Source organism: Carettochelys insculpta, chromosome 11 (genome assembly GCF_033958435.1).
Source record: "Carettochelys insculpta isolate YL-2023 chromosome 11, ASM3395843v1, whole genome shotgun sequence".
NCBI classification, from domain to species: domain Eukaryota; kingdom Metazoa; phylum Chordata; order Testudines; family Carettochelyidae; genus Carettochelys; species Carettochelys insculpta.
In genome coordinates, this window is record NC_134147.1 from 25,303,654 (window position 1) to 25,324,134 (window position 20,481).

Genomic DNA, 20,481 nt, shown 5'->3' on the forward strand with positions numbered 1-20,481 from the left:
CTGGGAGTGAACTGAACTCCTGCTGAGAACAGAGAGATTAGCTGGGAATGGGGGCACCCATAAGAGACATAAGATCAAGAAACTCAAAGAGATTATGGCTGAGCCCAGGTGGAGAGATGGCTGGCTACACTTCCTTTTCTCTCTTTTTACTGCTCTTGCTAACTTCACAATGTCCTTATGTTTATTTCTTGGCTCTAAATCTCTTTCCTTAAATGAATCAAAATTCTATTGCACTTTCTATTCCTTCCTCTCCCTGAGGCTTTCTTTTCTTTCTAATTTCGTACAGTATATCTTAATACTTTACCCTAGATAAGAAAAAATCCCTAGAGGGCAGATTTTCAAATTGTGGTATGTCTGCCTTGGCCAGATAATACATGGGTAAATTTTAAATTTAGAGTAGGAATAGCAATCTACTAAAAATCACTGATGATAATTATGAAGGTGATATTGCCAAGCAGTTTTGAATCTTGGAAGTGGAATGCACGGTCTTGAAGTTTGAGAACCACTTGTGTAGATCCATCCTGCTTTTATAAAGACATACCTATTACACTTTTCCTTCCATAAATATGCTGTCTGGTTTTTCACCTTAGATTTGACGTTCCTGCCTCCTCACTCTTTTATTTAATTCTGCACCTTCCACTTCACTAAGGTCCAGCCTTCCTTGGCCCCTCACTATATCAGGCTTGTAGAATTAGTCTGTCTTTCAAGTGGGGGAAAGGGTAGCCATTGCCTCAGGCTAGGCTCCTTTAATACTGGACCTCCCTAGCAGCCCCTTCTTCTGGACAATGTCCTTGTTGTCATTCCTAGGTAGAAGGTAAGATCACTTTTCTTGCTAAGTCCAAAGACCTTCTCTTCACTTATTTTTCTCTTTTGACCTGTTACTGTCAGTCATTCCCTCATCCGCTTGGGCTTTTAACTTATACAGTTCCTCCTAACCTCATTGTCTGTCTCTCCCAATGTTTGCTTTTTATTCTCCTTACCTCTCTCCAATGGTATTGTTCAAAACTATGTTCTTAATTCTTCCTTCTTTCTGTATATCCTGCCAAGGAACGATCTTATCTGTTACCATGGCTTTAACTTCTAGTTTCTTAACAGCTTCTGCTAGATTGCTTTAGAGAGGCTGCATAACTATGTAAATAAACCACTAGCCCAAGAGTTAGGACATCTGGGTGCTCTGCTTGGTTTTGCCATCTTTTTTGCTCTGTGCCTCTCTGTAAAACCGGGACATAATGTTGGCATCCTTTCTAAAATGTTTTTAGAACTGGTTGACCAATACCTAAGAGTTAGGTAATATTATATTTATGATTAAGGCTATGAGTTTGGAATGAAAATTCTTAATAAATTCCACAGCAGAGGTGTGGGGAAAAAGAAGTCATAGAAAAGTAGCTAAACATTTTAGGGTTTGTTGCATCAACATACCTGTTCACCTTTCCATAGGGACAGGCACTCTAAACCTGAATGGTGCTGTAATGCACCCCATGCATCATGTTATATTTTCCAGAGCAAGGTCAAGACTAGCAGCATGGGACAGGAGCAACTGCTGAATTGGTGTGAGGCAATTTCTCTCTCCAGCTCACACGTTCCAACCTCACCTTTCTGTACCTATACTATCTTCCTGTGTACACTGATGCAGCAAATCCTACAACAGTTAGTGACTTTTCTGTGACTTATTTTTTCCCCACACCTCTGCTGTGAAATTTACTAAATTAATTTCATATCAAACTCATGGCCTTAATAATTGATATAATAATACCTAACTCTTATGTGACCTCATGTACCAGGTCTCAATTGCTAATCAGTTTAAAGGCCTAATCAAATGTATTTTTACAGTCATTTCCAGTATTTCACAGACAATTTAAATTAATGATTTCAAATTCTATCACTACAATGATCTAGGACAAAATTGCTGCCGTATTTGATGACTCACCAATCTTCAATTCAGTCCTGCATCTGCTAATGTCTTTTCCGCATCTGACTCCATAGCAATCAGGAGCTGTGATTGCCTGGAGACACCAGAAAATATAGATTTACTGCACAACATTTAGCAAGTAAGTGCTGTAGGTTTCACATGCTGGGGTAAGCCATAAAGTTGAGGTTGAGACAAGAAGATACAGAGGGAACAACAGGAGATGGCGAAGGGAAGAACTAATTTTTACATGCACTTAGGTTATAAGTGCAGTCCTGCCTTAGGGCTTTTTTCAACTAAGATGAAATGTAGCCCCAAGAAACGAGGGTTTTTTTTTGTAACTTCCCTGCTGTGTGTGGAGCAAAAGAGCATCAGGGCCCTGTTCAGCCACACTCACTTTCAGGGGTTTTTATCCTAAGCATCTTTGCGTCCTGACTGCTCTACTCTCATCTAACCCTTCCTCAGTGGGACCTCCTTCTCCAGTCTTGGGGCGATGGCTTTTTCCCTCTTCCTCTATCAGCCTCGGACCTACTGTCCCTCTTCTCGGGGAAACATCCCTCCCGCCCCTCGTCATCTTAGACAACATTCCAGAGTCCAGCCCCTGCGAAACGCCTCTCTCAGCCCCACCCCAAGGCTCACGCCCCGCCCCCGAATCCCGTCCCGGTTCCCCTCGCTCTCCAACCCGGAAGCGCAGCCCACAGGCGACACCAGATCAGGATTCGGGAACAAAGTTCCGGTGAGGCTTCATTTTATATAACACGCATGCGCGCAAGCTCCATACCTGCGCACTTCTGTGCACGTCCCTGGGACGCTTGCGCAGCCAGGGGTGGGCGGTCGCTGGCGTGTCCTTCGGTCAGGCCCAGTTCAGAGCGGCTCCTCCCTCTCCCTATTGCCAACCCCCCCCCCCCTTCCCCTCCCCGGCAGCGCTGCTGCTGCTGCTACACCGGGTAGGTTCCCAGTTACTATGGCGGCTGCTGCGGGGAAGGTAAGAAGGGAGGGAGAGGCGCGCTCATGTGCCCCTCTGCCGTTGGCTGGGCCGGGGAGCGCTGGGTCCGGGGTGGGGGCCGTCAGGCCGGGGCTCAACCTGACAGGGTTTGTTTTGGTTCTGTAGGGCAGGAGAAAGTTTTCGATGTCGGCGGCTGCCTGAGAACGATTCCGAGCGGGAGGTATCAGGGCCTGACCGCCAGGCCTCTGCAGGAGCCGAGCCAGTCGCGCTGGGACAGCGGAGACCTCGCTGCTCAGGAGAGAACGACAAACGACATGCCGATGCGTAGGCACCTGCGGAGACCCTGAGCGGAACAGATCCCTCCCCCTCGTTCCGGCGCGCGGAGACCACAGGGAGATTCTTCCTTGAGACTTCCTATAGCTCACCCCCCTGAAAGAGACACCCCGGGCTCTCCAACGGCATCCCGCCTTATGAGACATCCACTCCCCAGTCTTCTGAGGGGCGACCTTCCTATACACCCAACCTCTTGCAGCCCCCATCTGCCGCCTCTCCTCCGAGTTGAGGAGGCCCTCATCCTGTCAGTTTAGTCCCGGAAGACCCTTCCTTGTAGTTTCCTCCCCAGTGGAGAAGAATTTGTAACCCTCCTTTGCACACTTTATCAAATTCCGTATCTGAGTGATAGCTTCACACTCTTGCCTCAGGTCAATTTTATCTGGTGCAAAGGAAGAGAACAGTGTGGTTTTGCTACCTTCAGTCAAGGGCCACCCACTCTGTTACCTTGATATCTGAAAAAGATGAAATGTGGACTATCATATGGATCAGTTAAATTGACTGTCTTTTGTGGAGCAAAGTCCTTATGCTCATTCTCCAACTCTTGATCTGGGTTGTGAGTCTGGACACTAAACCTTTTTTTCCTACCCTGGCCCCTAAATCTTTTCTTGCTTTCATGCTTGATTGGCTGTAATTTTGGTAAGTTTTGTTTACGGAAGGAAAAAAGAAGGGCAGTCTGAATCCTGAACACAAGTATTTGTGTATGACTCATATACTTGGATTTAAAGACATCTCCAGCTTCAAGGAATCTTGCTTCCCTGGCTGTGAAGTCAGATGTTTGTTCCTGGTCTCCCTGATGAGCATGGATTGAAAGTTGCACCTTCTAGATTTTTTCCAGTGTGCTGCTGATTCCGTTAAAGGGCATAATGGGGCTTTTCCCCTGGATTATTGACAGGATCAGTTTCTACAGTGCAACAGTGAGTTGCTAGGCCGCTTTCATGTACAGGTAACATTTGTCCCGCTTTAATGTAAAATTGCTGGGGAGATTTGGATTAAAAATTGTGGAAAGCAGTCTGGATCAGGAAGAGTTTCTCTTCATCCCTGTTTGGTGTGACATCCTCAATTTGTCCTCGATGCCTTCAGCCTTGGCCATCTTCACTTGCCGCCCGAACTCTCACCCATTTCAGGAGCGTCATGTGTACCTGGACGAGCCTGTCAAAATTGGCCGTTCAGTGGCTCGCTGCCGGCCAGCTCAGAATAATGCTACTTTTGACTGTAAAGTGCTATCCAGGAATCATGCCCTTGTCTGGTTTGACCACAAGACAGGCAAGGTAAGTCCAATTTTGTCTGTAAAAGGGAGACTGATTCTTTAAATATGAGATTATTTTAGTCAAGGATTGGGTTTCTGTAGGTTCCTGTAAACTGCAGCTGGCTTGAAGATCTCCTTGTAATCTGTATGGTCACATTTTGCAGCACATAAGATTCCTGGTCACACCACAGACTTTGATTTTTTTTTTTCTTTTTTCAGTTAAATTGATAATGCCCTGCTAAGGCAAAAGCTTGAGAATGGGGTTTTTTAAACATTATAAAATTCTTAGTAGAGGGAATTGGTGGATCCTGAAGATTTCCTGTGTTCATTCCTGTGAAAGTATGATGTGAAGGGTCTTATATTCTGTGTAATTCAAAAACTGCAATATAAAACTTGGAAGATTTATGTTAAGGAGATATTTATTTTGGAAAATCATTACTTTAAATACAGGAATCATTTTTCTAAGAAGAGTTGTTTTTTCCTAAAGCAGAGTTCCCTGGAATTATTTACTCTTTCTAATAAGTGCAATTTATTTTACACTAGCAAAGAGGATCACAACTTTTGTCAAAGAGCACTTTCCCAAAACTAAAGCATTGTAAATGGATAAAATCTATTTAATATTGTATTCTGTGTACTTGCATTTTTGTATGCTGAACAAAGTACTTTGGTATTAATTTACATGCTATCAGGATAACATTAGCTTCAGGGATTATAATTAATGACCTATAAAGTCTGTTCTCCGTGCTAGTGAGAGAGTTAAAACATGCCATATGTTATCTTAACCTGAGCCTGGCTTTTTCAATCAAATAAGGACTGTTGGTTTCATAAAATGTTCAGGGGCTTTGTAATACTTGATTTTGTCCACTAGGGACTGACACGAGGTAACCAAAGCTATTTTGCTTAAGATGTCATGTTAAATTTAAATTAACTAATAGCAAAAGCTGTGCTTTATTCACAAGCTTCCATGGTTGAAAGGAATGTGCTTTAAAAATATGCATCACTAATTCCCTGGCCTAATGCTTCCTTCTTTGCTGTTCAGTTTGTATTTTGATGCCTTTCTGAGTATGTGTTCTTCTATGAAGAACTCTTCATAATGCCATGAATTTGAATGGAATAGTCACTGTTTAGTTGTGTGATCCAGGCTAAGGAACAACACGGTGCAGTAAGATTTAAGAAATCTTTTTATAATTACCAGAGGTTATACAATACTTTGGCATGATGGGACAAGCGAAGAGTTTAATTTCTTAAGGCTGGGTTGTGACATGACTTTGAAGTTGCTTACACATAATTATCATGAACTACTCTTTATATGAATTCATATTTTACTATTTTTTTAACCTTCATAATGTGGTGTATGAGATGCTTGTTCATCGCATTGGAAGTAGCCATTTTGGAGTGTAACATTAGTCTATAAAACTTAATATTTCCAATTTGAGAGTATGTACTTGGTCTTTCCTGTTTTACATATTGAGTAGGACTCAGTCATCTAAAATGTCTCTTCCAATCTAGTCTAGTTTTTGTGACTGACATATTTGTGCAATGGAATGTGAATATGTATTTCAGCGCTTCATTAGTAAACTTCGAAATGGCCATTTGAATGGCCATTTTGAAGTTTTTGGCTAGTGTAGATGTAGCCAGTATGTTTGCCTACACCCCAATGCCTTACAATATGTTTTATGACAGCGCTGATATTCCTAAATCAAGTGTAGCTACGAGATGATTGTCTGTGAACAGGGGCTGAAATGATTGTTAGAGCTGGGAAGAACAGGCAAGAGTGAGGGTCAAGCTAGGGTTGGAGACTGGCGAATAGGAAGTGATGTGAGCTCTGGAGTTGCTGTAGGCCAGAAGTCTTCAAGTTGTTAAACCAGTTATTTGGGACATCTTTCAGGGTTAATAGTGAGCAGCAATTACAAAAGTATTTTATAATGTGGAGAAACTTTCATAAAAGTTCACCACAGGTCCCATTAATTGATTTGGGGTATAAGTAAATTGGACTTTTTTAAAACAGGAAACCTTAATTTCAACAATCAGTTTTAATTTGTCTTTGCAATTGTTCTTTTTAGTTGTTAAAAGGTTGATTTTTTTTTTCATTGATTGGTAACAAGTAAAATATATTGATTTGCATCTAAATATAATCTTTAGAGATTTAAATATAAACACATTTGGTGATTTTTTTCTTGATAACCAGGAGTCTAAATTGTATTTATACTTATTTGTTTAAGCAATTATATACCTCATATACATTTTCAGTTTCTTAATTTTTAGTATGAATTTAGTTAGAAAATTATGAATTTCTAAGTAGATTAACTTTTTACTTGTGGTTTTTATCAACTCTATTTGGACAAAATTGGAATTCAGTGGAAAGTGGACAAAACATTTTAATTATTAGAATATGACTGGACATATGAAGTTTATCAAGCATGTCTTACATTTAAAACTGATTTAACTTTCAAAAATTGTTTCTAGACAGTAAATTAATGTCACAGTGTCCTCCGAAATCTTACTACGCCACATATTCATCTTTCCACCTAATTTTTATTCATAAGACATTCTAGCTTATTTTCAATCTTAATTGGTTTGTGTTCCCTGTACCCGCAGAAGAGACTACTGCTAATTTAGCCCTTGAGCAAGCTTTCATTCCAGGTGCTTAGTCAATGCTTGACTTTCTTCTGACACTTGGTGGCAAACATGCCACTTGCATATTTTTTTATTTAAATGAACTGCAGCTGTCCTCAAATTGTGGGTCGGGACCTTGTTTTAATAAGCTTATCAAGGCTGACATTAGATTTGCTGGGGCTTGGAGCTGAAGCCTGAATGCCATTGTCTAGGGCTGAGGTCTTACATCCTGGGTAGCAGAGCTAAGGTTAAAAGTCCACTTACAGGGTCTTTGGACCCCTCATCTGAGGTAATGGGTCACGGGCTTTGGCTTTTGACTTTCTACCTGGGATGGCACGGCTCATGTGATCCCGGCTTCAGTTGCTATGTCTGGGGTTGTCTAAGAATTTTTATCATCAGAAGGGGGTCATAGAACAATGAAACTAGAAACTCTCTAGATTGTAGTCTTGAATTTCAAATTAACATAAATAGGTTTCTGTTTAAGAATTTATTTTTATCCATTGTGGATACCAAGCTTATTTGTGAATGATTGGCTGCCATGCTGGGAATGGGACTGCTATACATGCTATACTGAGTTGCAGTTTGAGAAGTCACAGAAGTATTGTTGAAAGATTTCGGCGCCAAACTTTATATGGCGTGCTTTACATATATGCAAAAAAGCTCCCTTCCCAGAGAAGCCTACATATATATATGACCAAAACAGTACTAATAGTTTAAAAAAACATACAGTGTGAAAATGGAAACAGACAGGTTTTGAGGGAAATCCGGAATAGAAAGCCAAGAAAACACAGGATTTGGTTTAATGCAGGGGTGGGCAATAATTTTTGATGGGAGGCAACTCAAGATTTTGGTCAAGGGGAACATTTTTCTATGGAGGAGGTGTAGGGTCTAGGTTGGATAAAGGATTGGGGTGCAATAGAGGCTCTGAGGTATGAGAGGGAGTTTGGTTGACAGTGAGTGGTGTGATCTGGGACAGGAGACTGGGGTACCGAGTCTGAGTGGTTATGGGTGCAGGACAGGATTCTGAAAAAGGGGAGGAATGTAGGAGGAGGTGAAAGGTCTGGGAGGTAGTCTTTACCTGGGAGGTGCTTACTCAAGCAACTCTATGCCTGCCTGCCAGGAGCCCCAGGCCACTAGCTGTTCCATGTGGCTCTCTGTGCTGGAAGGGAGTTTTGCACACTGCCCCTCCCCCCCAGCAAAATCTGTCGGCTCCCATTGGTTGGTTTCTGGCCAACAGCAGCTAAGAGATCTTGCAGAGGGCAGGGAGAGTATGTGGCGCTCTCCCACCTCTGCAGCCCTAGGGGCAGCCCATGGGCCAGATTAAAGAGCTTGGTAGGCTCAGAAGTGTCTGAATGAAATTGAAAAGCAACAAATTCTAAAACTGACGATAGGAAGTAAGTTTTTGTGCAACACATAGACTATGGAACTCATTGTCACAGGATGTCGTGGAAGCCAATGGTTTGGAAGGATTCAAAGAGGGATTAGATATTGTGTGAATGAACAGGATATCCATTATTACGGTAGTAAATACAATGAACTCTTTCATGTCTGACAGTCCTGGGACTGGAAGGTTGCCAGATATTCAAATATTCTGGATATTAGGGAGGTATACCTAGCAATGCATAACACTAAAGAAAAAGAAGATTAGATATTAAGAAACAAATATGCATGCAGAATACTTTATTTACCAACAATAGTTTTGAACATTGGAACATGAAACTGTATACTTACAGCAAATGTAACTAAAATTTACTTATGGTTAAAATGCTGGTTATTTGAGTTTGAGATAGTAGAATTCTGGATATGAAAGAGTTTACTGTAAGTAGGATGAATTTTAAATAAGGACTGACAAAAAGTAGTCCAATTAGGAAGGAAAAAGATATACGTAGAAAATGAGAAGTGACAGTATAGGAAAGAATATTGCCAGAAGAGATCTGGAGCTCCTAGTGGACCGTGAGTCCAAATGTAACATTGTTGTCAGAAAACTCAACATCGTTGGGAGTAAATTGCCTAGAGAAGCTGTGGGAATCTCTGTCACTAGAGATTTCAAGAGCAGGTTACACAAAGAACAACTGTCGGGTATTGTCTAGATAAGGTGTGGGGAACCAACAGCCTGTGGGCCAGATCAGTCTCCTGGATTAATTTGACCTGGCCCTTTGCAAGTCTGTGAACCAGCAGCTGGAAGTCCTGAGCTTGAACACCCCCCTCAGGCTTGAGTATGATTGCTGGCTACCCACTATAGGGGGAAACCCCAAGTCTCAGCACATCCCGTCAACATGTCTGGATACGAGCGCCAGCTCACCCTTCTGTGTGTGTGTGTGGGGGGGGGGGGAATCCTGGAGCCTCAGCTTGCTCCCTCCTCCCCCCCCACATACACACAGGGCTGGAGCATGAGTGCCAGCTCAGCCTGTTGTGGGGGCATGGTCTGGGCCAAGTTCAGTGAGAGTTAGGGTCATCCGTTTTGTTTTTTGTTTAGGGTGTTCTTGTTTTTTGCTTCCCACTTGGGGAGCATTAAGAGCAGGTGGGTAGTGAGGGTATTGTGGTGATGGTGGTTTTGTTTGTGGCCCCCAACTAATTTTTCAGTGGGCCATTGGCCCTTGATTTAAAAAAAGGTTCCCCACCCCGGTCTAGAAAACCTTCAGTCCAGCCACGAGTGCAAGGGAGTGCGCTAGATGAACTCTCAAGGTCCCTTTTGGCCCTATGATTCTATAATACTACAGTCGACAGGAGGCTATACTCCTATGAACTATATGGAGAGAACAGACGGGACCAACATGCCCCTGTTGCTGCAATGGCAGGAAAATGATCACATGAGGGAGAACTACATAATCCTGGCAAGTAAGCCACATATTGCAGAGAAACATAGATCCCTTCTGAACATCGCTGTCAATCTGACCTGTTTATTTTTGTCAATGCTATCCTTTAGCTTATGCTGCTTTTTCCTCCCTCCTTGCTGTTTGTTGTCCTGATATATTCATAGGGAGCAGTCATCTTCCCCTCTGTCATCTTGTTGCTAGCCTAAATAAGGTAAGCTCTTCCAGTTTTGTCTTTGACTCTCCATTCCCCGATCATCCTGCTATGTTTTTTCTGCACTTGTAGCAGTTCAAAATAACCTTTCTGAACATAGGTGAAAACTGTGCATAGTGTTACGAATGAGACTTTACCACTGCTTTGTGCAATGGCATTAATACTTCTTAATCTTTACTGGAAGCAGCCTACCTGATTCATCCTATGGTTACATTCGCTCATGCGTAGCTACATTCCATTGGTTGTTCATAGTTGTTTAGTGATTCACCAAGTTTCCCAGGTCTTTCCCCTTACCCCCCTTTGTCATTTCCAACTGATGAACTCCCACCTGGTACAAATTATTTATTATTAGATCCTAAGTGCATGACTTTACATTTCTGCCTCTTTTGGAAAACAATGTCCAAATTGGTCAATTACACTTTTTTTAAAACAAGCTGCCACTGTTGCACCTGATGTAGTGCTTCAGTGTACACCAGTGAGGAGCAACTTAGGAGGTCACATGAGTGGTTCTCCTTTGTCTCAGTGGGCCACAAGATAGTGGTAACCAAGTCAGCCTTCCAGGAAAGGGTAGCTTTAAGTACACTTGCGTACCTAGAATTTGCAGGTGTGTTGAGTGAACCATCACAGCACTTCAATGGGATGCACAGCATGTTTCTGCCAACGTTGTATGCAATCAGCAGGTACCTCACTTCATATGCTCTTGCTTTAAGTGCGTGTCATTTTTGTAACATTGGTAGGAGAAAAAACTATGTGGATGAAAACCATCAGAATCTGGAAACCTTGTGCATTGTCAATGTTTTTTAAAAAAAAAAAACAAAAAAAAAAAACTCACAGCACTTTAATGGGCCACATACCCACACTACCTATACCAAAGGGGGAGAGTTGCCCATTTGTGTATATAGTATTCCTCTGCAAGAGGTGGCAGCTAAGCTGGTAAGAGTTCTTTTGTTGGCCTAGTCCTTTCTGCAGTGGGGTTGAGGTGGCTTAACTATGCTAGTCAGGTGTGTGGAATTTTCATCACTGACAACTTTATTTTCTAGTGTAGAGTGGGCCTTAGAATCCTTATGAAAATAACTGACTTTTTTTCTTTCAAACTAAAGTCCTTTTCAAAAGGAAAGAAAGTAAGTATTTTCTGACCATATGAACTTGTGATAGATTCTTTATTTTGGTATCTGAGTTGTACATCCTCCATTTTAATTATCGACACAACATAAGGTGAGATATGGAATGGAAACCAGTAAAAAGTTCTTCAAATATCAGTTGGCATTTAAGCATACTTAAGTTTCGGTAATGTCAGTACAGAAGCATTATCAGATTCAGTTTGTATGAAGTGTACTTTAAATCCTACAGATGAGAAAACTGTTTAAAACTTTCTTGCTGAAACTGAATTAATGAACTAGCATAAATGAAGTACAATGATAAGCTTGTTTTATGAAATGTTAGAACAGAATTTGCTTATGAAAGCATGTTATATAGACAACATAACTTTTTAAAAAATCACGGGTGGTGGTAGATATCTCTGACTAGTGGATAATTTAAAATGTCATTTCTTAGAGCTGTTTCATTAACTCTTACTATAGTTAGAGGAGCTTTTCTAAGTTTGGTATTTTTTATACTAAGCTCTAAGTATTCAGAGTGGCTTAAATGTCTTCCATTTTTATAACTTGTTAGTGGTTTGTACATTTAAAAACTTGGTCAAGGTGTCCTTATGTTGTTTTTAGAAGTGATGTATCCCTATCATAATTCACTGCCACAGCTGGCTGACTTGCTGGTCTAGTCAGAGAGATGACACATTGAATGAAAGTGGAGGCAGTCAGAATCACGTTAAGAACTAAAGGATTCATCCAGTGCAGGCTCAGACATGCTAATAGGGCAGAAAAGAGAAGCTTTTGTTTCCATTTGCTTTGTATGCTTTTTCTAAGGATATATAACTTCAGGCCTGTAACTATTTGGTTCTATATAATGCCTGGATACCTGACAGTACTAAAATTTCAAACAAAAACCGGGAAACTTCTGCCAATCTACTTGATGGAAGAAAATGAAACATCACATACAAATACATGATTATTTCTGTGAGAGTGGACATAATAGATTACTTTCACTTGATGGTTCCCAGTTGCTACTTCCTTTTTAAATACTTAAAAGGAAACTGATTTTTGTTTGTTTTTTTTCCTCTTCTTTTGAGCATTTTTCTTAGATGACACTCGCAAGGCAGAACACAAAAGCCAGGAATGCACATCTACAGCAAAAGGATACATGTATCTTCATAATCTCTGAAGCAAGGAAAGAAATGTAAATATCAGGGTAACAAGTTGGTATTAGATACAGCCACAGTTACTGCTGAGCAAGGTGTGTCACAGAAACAAATCCTGTCTGGACCCTAAGTTAGCTGTTGAGAATGTGGGTAGGGATCTTAGTGCTTGACAAAAGGGAAACCTCTGTGTGTTATTAATTAAATATAAATGGTACAAAATTATAATGTATGTTCTGTTATCAATATTACAGAACATTTGAATGCATAAATCTTTGTATGCCTTTCCCTTGTTTTCATCCTAATTTTCAATTAAATTATCTTCTAGACAGGAACTTAAAAAAAAAAAAAAAAAAAAAAAGCTTTCTGTATGGTGTTCCGATACCCCCTGCCTTCCAAATTAGGGAACAAGCAGGAAAATGCAAGGAACTGGGAAACTGGTAGTTTGCTTCCTGTCCTGAACAAAATCTGTTGCACTGATGCATTAACCAACAGCACTCTTTCAAAACATATTCTGCTCTTGAAATATAATGCAAGATTTTCACTGATTCTAGTGAAAATTCTGTGTTTATATCTGATAGCAGAATTTGGTTGTTAATATCTATAGTCACAAATTGTTTTTTTTTTTTTTAAATCCATATGTTTGTTTCCACAAAACTAGTTAACTATAATAGACTTCACACAGGGCCATCTCTACTAGTGGACTGTTGCTTGGAAGTTTTTGCTAGTGCAGGATCTGTTTGCCTCTCTGCTTTCTGAATAAGACAGTCCAAAAAGAACATAAAATGCCCACATAGGGAAATCCAGGTAGTTGTCTATTAACCCTGAAATGTAAGTACTTCAAGCTGTCTTACTTTTGGCACACCTTAAACATTCAAGCTCCCTTTTGCTAGAGTAAGTGTGGTAGGAGCCTGAAGCAGTGTATTTCCAATAGTAAGCCCTTGAAATATGTCTAAGTATGTATTATATGTACTAAATAGTAGTATGGGTGCATTTGGAAGGTGCTGTCAGATGTCTCTTGAACTAGACTCTTTCTAGCTCTTGACTTCAGCTCCCTTTTCTGCCATGGTGATCGTATACACGGGCTTGTCTACACAGGGAAATATAGACCAAAATGTCAAGGTTTTTTTTTTAATATTTGTCTCAGAATAGCTCTGTATATACACATTCTGTTTCATAATAAAAGTTGCATGAGGCTCTGTCACAGAATAGGTTATTCTACAATAAATATTGGCAACTTTTCCCACATAGACATGACTGAGGCTAGTGAGCTGGCCCACGGGTCGAGACAGTGAAATCATGCCCCAAAGCTACTGCTCCAGTTTTCTTTTCACATTTCTGTGTTCATTGTCAAAGTTTGATACAATACATATGCCTCCTAGTTCTTTAGGCTCTTGTCTTATTCTTTTCTTGCAGGCTTTGCGGTCTTACATGCTTATTTTCATACTCTTCCTGGCTGAGACTTCTCCCCACAGGCAGCTGCTGTTTTCTGCAGGTGTCCCTTTTCCAACCTTCTGCCTACCAGCTGCAGCTTAGTGGTCTCCCTCTACACTGCTGTACCTTAACGTCAGGAAATCCCCATACAGAACATAACTAGGAGCGAGCAAGTGACCTGCAACTCCAGCTCAAAGTTTTAAAAAGCCCTAAGTGTCATTACTTTGTGACTGAAGAGAAATATTTCATCAGTTTCTTGCTGAAGCATAGTCTGTAGTTAACGGGTATCTGTTCGCTGTGGTTTTGCCAATTTTTAGTGCTTGTTGGCCATCATAGATTCTTACTAACTAATAATTAATGCAGTTAAACTGGTATAGTTTTGTGGTTTATTATTCAGCCAATAAGTACCTTGTGTAGAGAATTACAGTAAATGCTGAAAAGAAGAGTTTTGTTGGACTTCTAATACAAAAATGATTGGGCTTTTCTTTCTCTCTGCTGACCAGGATACACTTAATGTAAAAACTTAACTCCATTGTTCCCTTTCCCTATCCAAATACAGCTTTATTTTGGATCATCTTGAGATGTTTGTATTTGTATAGTTAGTTGACTTACTGCCATGCTTATTCTTACAATTAGTAGACATGGCAGTTGTGACACTTGGTTGTTCCTGGGGTGTAATAGAGAATAGTGTTTTGAAATATAGCTTGGGGCTTGCCTTTTCGATACTAGTGTTGTATAAGTTTGTACTGAAAGTGTCTTACAGCCTGGCGATCTCAGTGACAATAATTTTAGACAATGACTTAATTTAGCTAATTATGAAAATGCAGAAGTTGACTCTTACTTGAGACTAAATTCAATTTTTTTTATTACAGAATGGGAAGAAGTTTGGAGTAGTACAGGGTTAGGCTATAGGTTGCTACTAAAATAGCATTATCCCAACTGGCTTCTATCCCTAATGACTACTCCTGTTCTTGAAATCTAAAACTTACATATTAGGAATCTACATGTGCGTATCTCGTTTTCCATCATAACTACAGTGTTGTTACAAAGGCTCGCAATATGAAATCTTCACAATTTTTTCTGTATCTCTCAAAGCTACATTGGCAAAAAGGGTTTATGTATTCTTATAATAGCCTTAATCATATAAAACCAGAGGTTAGAGCTTGTTGATAGTGTATCTCATGTTTTAACTTGTTACTTGATATTTAAAAACAATGTTTATAATATTGCTGTAACAATTGGGAGCAAAGACTTTAAATGCTTTGCAGTATTTAACTTGGTACTACTGACATTCTTTCGAAACAAAAAAGCAGTCAAATAGCATTTTAAAGACTAACAAAGTAATTTATTAGGTGAGCTTTCATGGGATAGACCCACTTCTTCAGACCATAGCCATACCTGAACACACTCAATATTTAAAGCACAGAGAACCAAAAATATTAATCAAGGTGAATCAGAAGAAAAATTATCAAGGTGAGTAAATCAGAGAGTAAAGGGGCTGGGGGGGTGTCAAGTCTTGGGGTCAAGTCACCCTCTTCTGCCCCTCTACTCTCCGATTTGCTGACCTTGATATTGAGTCTGTTCTGGTATGGCTATTTTGTTAGTCTTTAAAGTGCTACTTGACAGCTTTTTGGTTTTGATAGTATATAGACTAGCACAGCTTTCTCTCTTACTATTCACGTTCTTGTTTGCTCAAGTATTAAAGCAGAGTAGAATCTTCTGTAAGGATCTGGACTCAAGTAGAGAAATTTTTATTTTTGAGCAATCCTTATACTCATGTACATTTCTATGCTGCACTGAAAAATTACTCTAAACAATTGAATACAATGGGGGTTTAATGCCAGTGCAGTGACCATATTAGGTTTAAGGTTGCTAGTGTTTCTGTAACATCCTGAGGTTAATTTATTTTGCATATTAAGCCCAGGCTGAGACTCAGACTTGAGTCTAAACTGTCCTTCCATCCACTGTCAGATAAGTGTGATTGCATTTAGCAACAACTCAGTACTTGGGTCATAGGAGGAGCCTGCTTGGGATGGAGATCGATCAGAGCATGAGTTGCTCTGTGACTTGGATCCAGGTCTGGTTGTTTTTCACGTTATACAGCTGATAGGGTCCTCACACTGTGGAAGAGGAAAGGGTACATTTTACTAGGGCCTGGAGGCTCTGGGAAGCCCAGTCCAGTTTGCAAATTATGGCATATATGGGAGAGGGCCCATAGTACAAGTTTGTACTGTGCCTGAAAAAAATTCTTTTTGGGCCTGGCGGCTGAAGCTGCAAACTGGAGTCAGAAGTCTGCATAGTCTAGCATGGACATGTTAGCATGTCTGAGACCTGGGTCTAACAATCTTAAACCCAGATTTACAATGTGGTGTGTACCTTCAAAAGCAGGCTTGGAACTACCAGGTCTGGAACCCTGCGTCTTGCAGACCTAGGTTTACAGTGCAGTATAGCTATATACAGTAGTTTGGGACTCGCGATCCCCTTATAGCCTTTACATCCAGGTCTGCCATCTCTTGCACTACTTGCCTTTGTGATATTTGTATCTCCTCATGGCTGCTGATAGACTTCCTTACTGGTATTAATGGGATTAAAGCTACTGCCAGAAACTTTTAGGACAAAATCAGTCTGAATAGTATTTGCAACGTCGCTACCCTAGTGTTTGCAGCAGTGCTTTATCTACAAGTCATTTTGAATTGATGTGATAAAGATCTACATGACTTGTAATGTATCTGTGCTGTGTCTTAACCTTCAGTAACACCTGAAAAATGTATTGTTGTTAAACAACTGGGGATCCATGTTTGGGCTAGTGCTGTGCCGGAGAAACTGCCGGACAAAGTAGTGCAATCTCCAGTTTGTATTTGTGCAGTTACTGGCTCCTCTGAATTTTGGGACAGTGTTTGGCAGTCTGGGATTCCTGACATGAAACATCCATAAGCAACTGTGGGATAAGTACCCACAATGCACTGCTCATGCAGTCTAACTTGGGTAAGGCAATGGGAATGCATAAACTCGACAGGGAAAAACAGTGGCTTAGGGTGGCCTGTTGGTCTGGGGGTATGAGGCTCCCTTATGGTGGGAGTGGTCCTGGGTTCAAATCCCAGACAAACCCTTCTTCTGCCTTTCTCTGATAGCTTACTCAGGCAGCTGGGAGGCTGGTGTCCTGGTGCATGTTTTTGTGGGGGAGGGATAGCTCAGTGGTTTGAGCATTGGCCTGCTAAACCCAGCAGTGTGAGTTCAATCCTTGAGGAGGCCATTTAGGGACTGGGGCAAATAGATGTCAGGGATGGTGCTTGGTCCTGCCAAGAGGGCAGGGGACTGGACTAGATGACCCCCCAAGGTCCCTTCCAGCTCTAGAAGTGGGGTGTGTGTGTGTGTGAATTTTCAGAAGGTTTGTACACACAAATTCAACTTTGTAAGAATGAGGTTAAAAATTCAAGTTTAGTACCCGTCAAATTTCTCTCATAGTACAGACACAGCCTAAGGCAACAGTCAAAATGTCTCTGAAAAATTAATAATTTTAAATATCCACTTCAAGCATTTTAATATAGTAATTTTTTTCCAATCTTCAAAAATCAAATCAAAATCTGGTTAATTGTTTCTTGAGGCAGCAAGTTTTTTTGTGCTTCTGACTGACTATCTCATTCAGAATTGCATAATTTTAGGATTATAGGCTGCAGAGAAACTAACTTAATGATATGATTAGATGAGAAGGGACAACTTTTTCCATACAAAAGATTGTAGATCTGGTGACGTGTATAAAGTTATCAGAATTTTGAACAAAGCAATAAAGCTCATAAAGTAAAAATAAAAGGACAAATGATGGGTTAAGCAAAGAGCTATTATATAAAGCTTGTTTTTGTGTGTGTTCACTGTTTCTGTGCTCACTGTTTAAGATATTTAGCAGCATATGATCATTTTCATTGCAGCATTTACAGTCTGAATATTTCACAAATCCAAATTATTCCCAGTGCTATGTTTTTTGTTTTTTTTTAATTTTTGGCAAATATTGTAGTGGGCTCATTGTGAGCAACAGAACTTTTTATAAAGAAGTTCTTGATGTTCCTGACTGTGTATTTTATGCTGTGTGGCCATTGAATTTCGGAGAATTGAAAGTGCCTAGAAAACTTACTTTAAAAGTTCCTCAAGACTTTTTGAATGATGAATTGGTGTGTTTCACATTTAACAGATTTTTTTTCTTCTGGTCTATACACCTCTGCAGATGATTTTTGATATTAGCAGCAGGTCATTGTACTTTTTAAAAATTAAAATAGCATTTTCTGCTGCTTAGTGAAAGATGAGAGAATTAGGGTTATTGGGACTGGAATCTTGACTGCAGTACTGATAACACACTTTAGTGTACATGCTCAGAAGTGTCAGAAACAAAGGAAAAGATGTGTGAATTTATATATGTATTTCATGTTCAATTCTTCTTTCAGAATGACTATCCACGAAAATAGTTTTTCAAACAGCATTACTCTTGGAGAATGTGATTCCCTGTTCCATGCAGTATTTTACTAGGTGTTCATAGACTCTATCAGTGCTTCTTTTTTTCTACACAAAAAAGTGCTGGAACTCAAGCCCGAAACTGCTCGACTAACAGCCCCCCCAAGCTCAACCCTGCCTGCAGCCACAAACGGCCCTCCCACAGCCCCATCCCCACTCAATCCACCTGTTCAGCTCCAACTTAACCCCCCTCCCCACCCCCCGTGCAGCTGCATGGCCTGGGCTCTATCCTCCCCCATCCTGTGGCCCCAGCTCAATCCACACCCTCCCTACCACAAAGCCACGCAGCCGTGGCTCAGCACTCCCCTCCCCCCATGTGGCCGTACAGGCCTAGCTCAGTGGTCCTGGCTCAACCCCCCACCCCCCAAGCCCCAGTTCAACTCAACTCCTCCCCCCACAGTCCTAACCCGCTGCCGGGCTTAATTCACCTCTCACAGTCCCAACCCACCACCAGGGTTAACCCTCTCCAGCTGCTGCCCCCAACCCAGGACTTATATCTCAAAAGGAGCGCCACATTCTCTTGCTGCTTCCCCAGCTGGACAGCTCCAGCCGTGTATAGCTGCAGGAGCAGCTCCCTGACCTGCATGCTAAAAGAGCAGGAGTCAATTTAATTGGTTTAATGGTCCAGCTGGCTGTTAAGCCAATTTAAATCGAGTCCTGGCCTTTCTTCTGCAGGCAGGGAGTCAGAGGTGGAGTGGTGGCGCCTTTTAAAAATGGCACTGGGGAAAAAAGGTGGCAGAACACACTTCCGCTATGTTCCACCAGAAACAAAAAGCCCTGGACTATATCAGATGATAGCATGTTAAGATTTTCTTTTGTTCAGGTTGTTTATAGTGAACTCATCCCTGTGTATCATCTGTGCAATTTACAGCTTAATCTTCACTTACTCAAATAAGCCAATCATTCCTTTATTTGGTAACTAAAATTACTGTTGTTTAGATGACTACCATGGGAAAATCAACTCCACATCCCCCAAAAGGGGGAGAAAAGCAGGTTAGCACAGTTAAGAGATTCTTTACTTCATTGGGGAGGTCAGTCTCTAACTCAGCTGCAGATGGGTGAGGTAGTATCTTTTATTAGACTAACTTCTTCTGGTGAGAGAGTGAGGTTTCAAGTAACACAGAACTCTTCTTCCACTAATCAAAGTGGCACCAAACACTGCTGGATCAGATGCAAAATCTGAGACTGCTCCAATGATCAACAATCACTACATAATATCTTTCAAGATCCCTGGGTTCTACACATATCTGCCTCAATATGTGTGATACACCTTATCCAGTGCACTGAATGCCTCAGTAGCAACTATGTTGGTGAATGAGACAATCTCTATGTTCTTGAATGGACTCAGAGGAGAATAAGACGAAAACACATCACCTTTTTCCACAAAAAGATCACTCTAAATTTGACCTGTCAGTCAGGGCTATTTCTGGGAATATGCAGAGTATGCAGCTGCATAGGGGACCGCTGAATTTGGGGTACCTCTGTGCCTCAAATTAGGTCGTGCTCTATGCTCTGTATACCTAGTGATGGCAGACTGAAGCAGTCCCGATTTTCGCCAGTTCCTCAGCCTCTCCCATTCTGCCTCTTGGTCCTAGTGGCCCAATTTCCTAGTTCTTTGGCTCTTCCCACTCTGCTACAGGACCCAGTGGCCCCAATCCTCCTGGCCCACAGAACTGGTGGGCTGTTCTATGCCCCTTTCTTCCTGCTTTCCTACCAGTCTTCCTGCCCTGTTCCTGCTCCCACAACCCTCCCACCAAGTTGCTGCCTCACTCCCTGGCAGGGGTGCTGGTATGGGCTGCATAGGACACAAGGGCTGCATCTATACTAGCCAAAAACTTTGAAATGGCCATTCAAATGGCCATTTTGAAGTTTACTAATGAAGTGCTGAAATACATATTCAGCGCCTCATTAGCATGCGGGCGGCCGTGGCACTTCGAAATTGACGCGGCTCGTCCAGACGGGGCTCCTTTTCGAAAGGACTCCAGCTACTTTGAAGTTCCCTTATTCCCATCTGCTTATAGGAATAAGGGGACTTTGAAGTAGCCAGGGTCCTTTCGAAAAGGAGCCCTGTCTGGACGAGCCACGCCAATTTCGAAGTGCCGCGGCCGCCCGCATGCTAATGGGGCGCTGAATATGTATTTCAGCGCTTCATTAGTAAACTTCAAAATGGCCATTTGCATGGCCATTTCAAAGTTTTTGGCTCGTGTAGACACAGCCAA

At 41.3% G+C, this 20,481-nt stretch overlaps 1 protein-coding gene across 11 annotated transcripts in view; it reads left to right on the plus strand.

Annotated features, from left to right (window-relative positions):
* Window positions 1-2,812: 2,812 nt before the first annotated feature.
* Window positions 2,813-20,481, plus strand: part of SLMAP (sarcolemma associated protein) — a 139,560-nt gene continuing 121,891 nt past the window's right edge. For 4 of the 11 annotated variants that reach the window (XM_075005890.1, XM_075005889.1, XM_075005888.1 and 1 more), the window contains exons 1-2: window positions 2,816-2,891; window positions 3,018-4,453. In XM_075005890.1, the coding sequence (XP_074861991.1) occupies window positions 4,256-4,453 (198 nt within the window). In that variant the 5' untranslated portion in view covers window positions 2,816-2,891; window positions 3,018-4,255. Of the gene's footprint in view, window positions 2,892-3,017; window positions 4,454-20,481 lie in introns of all 11 variants that reach the window. The other 7 variants (XM_075005895.1, XM_075005899.1, XM_075005896.1 and 4 more) reach the window with 3 other exon arrangements.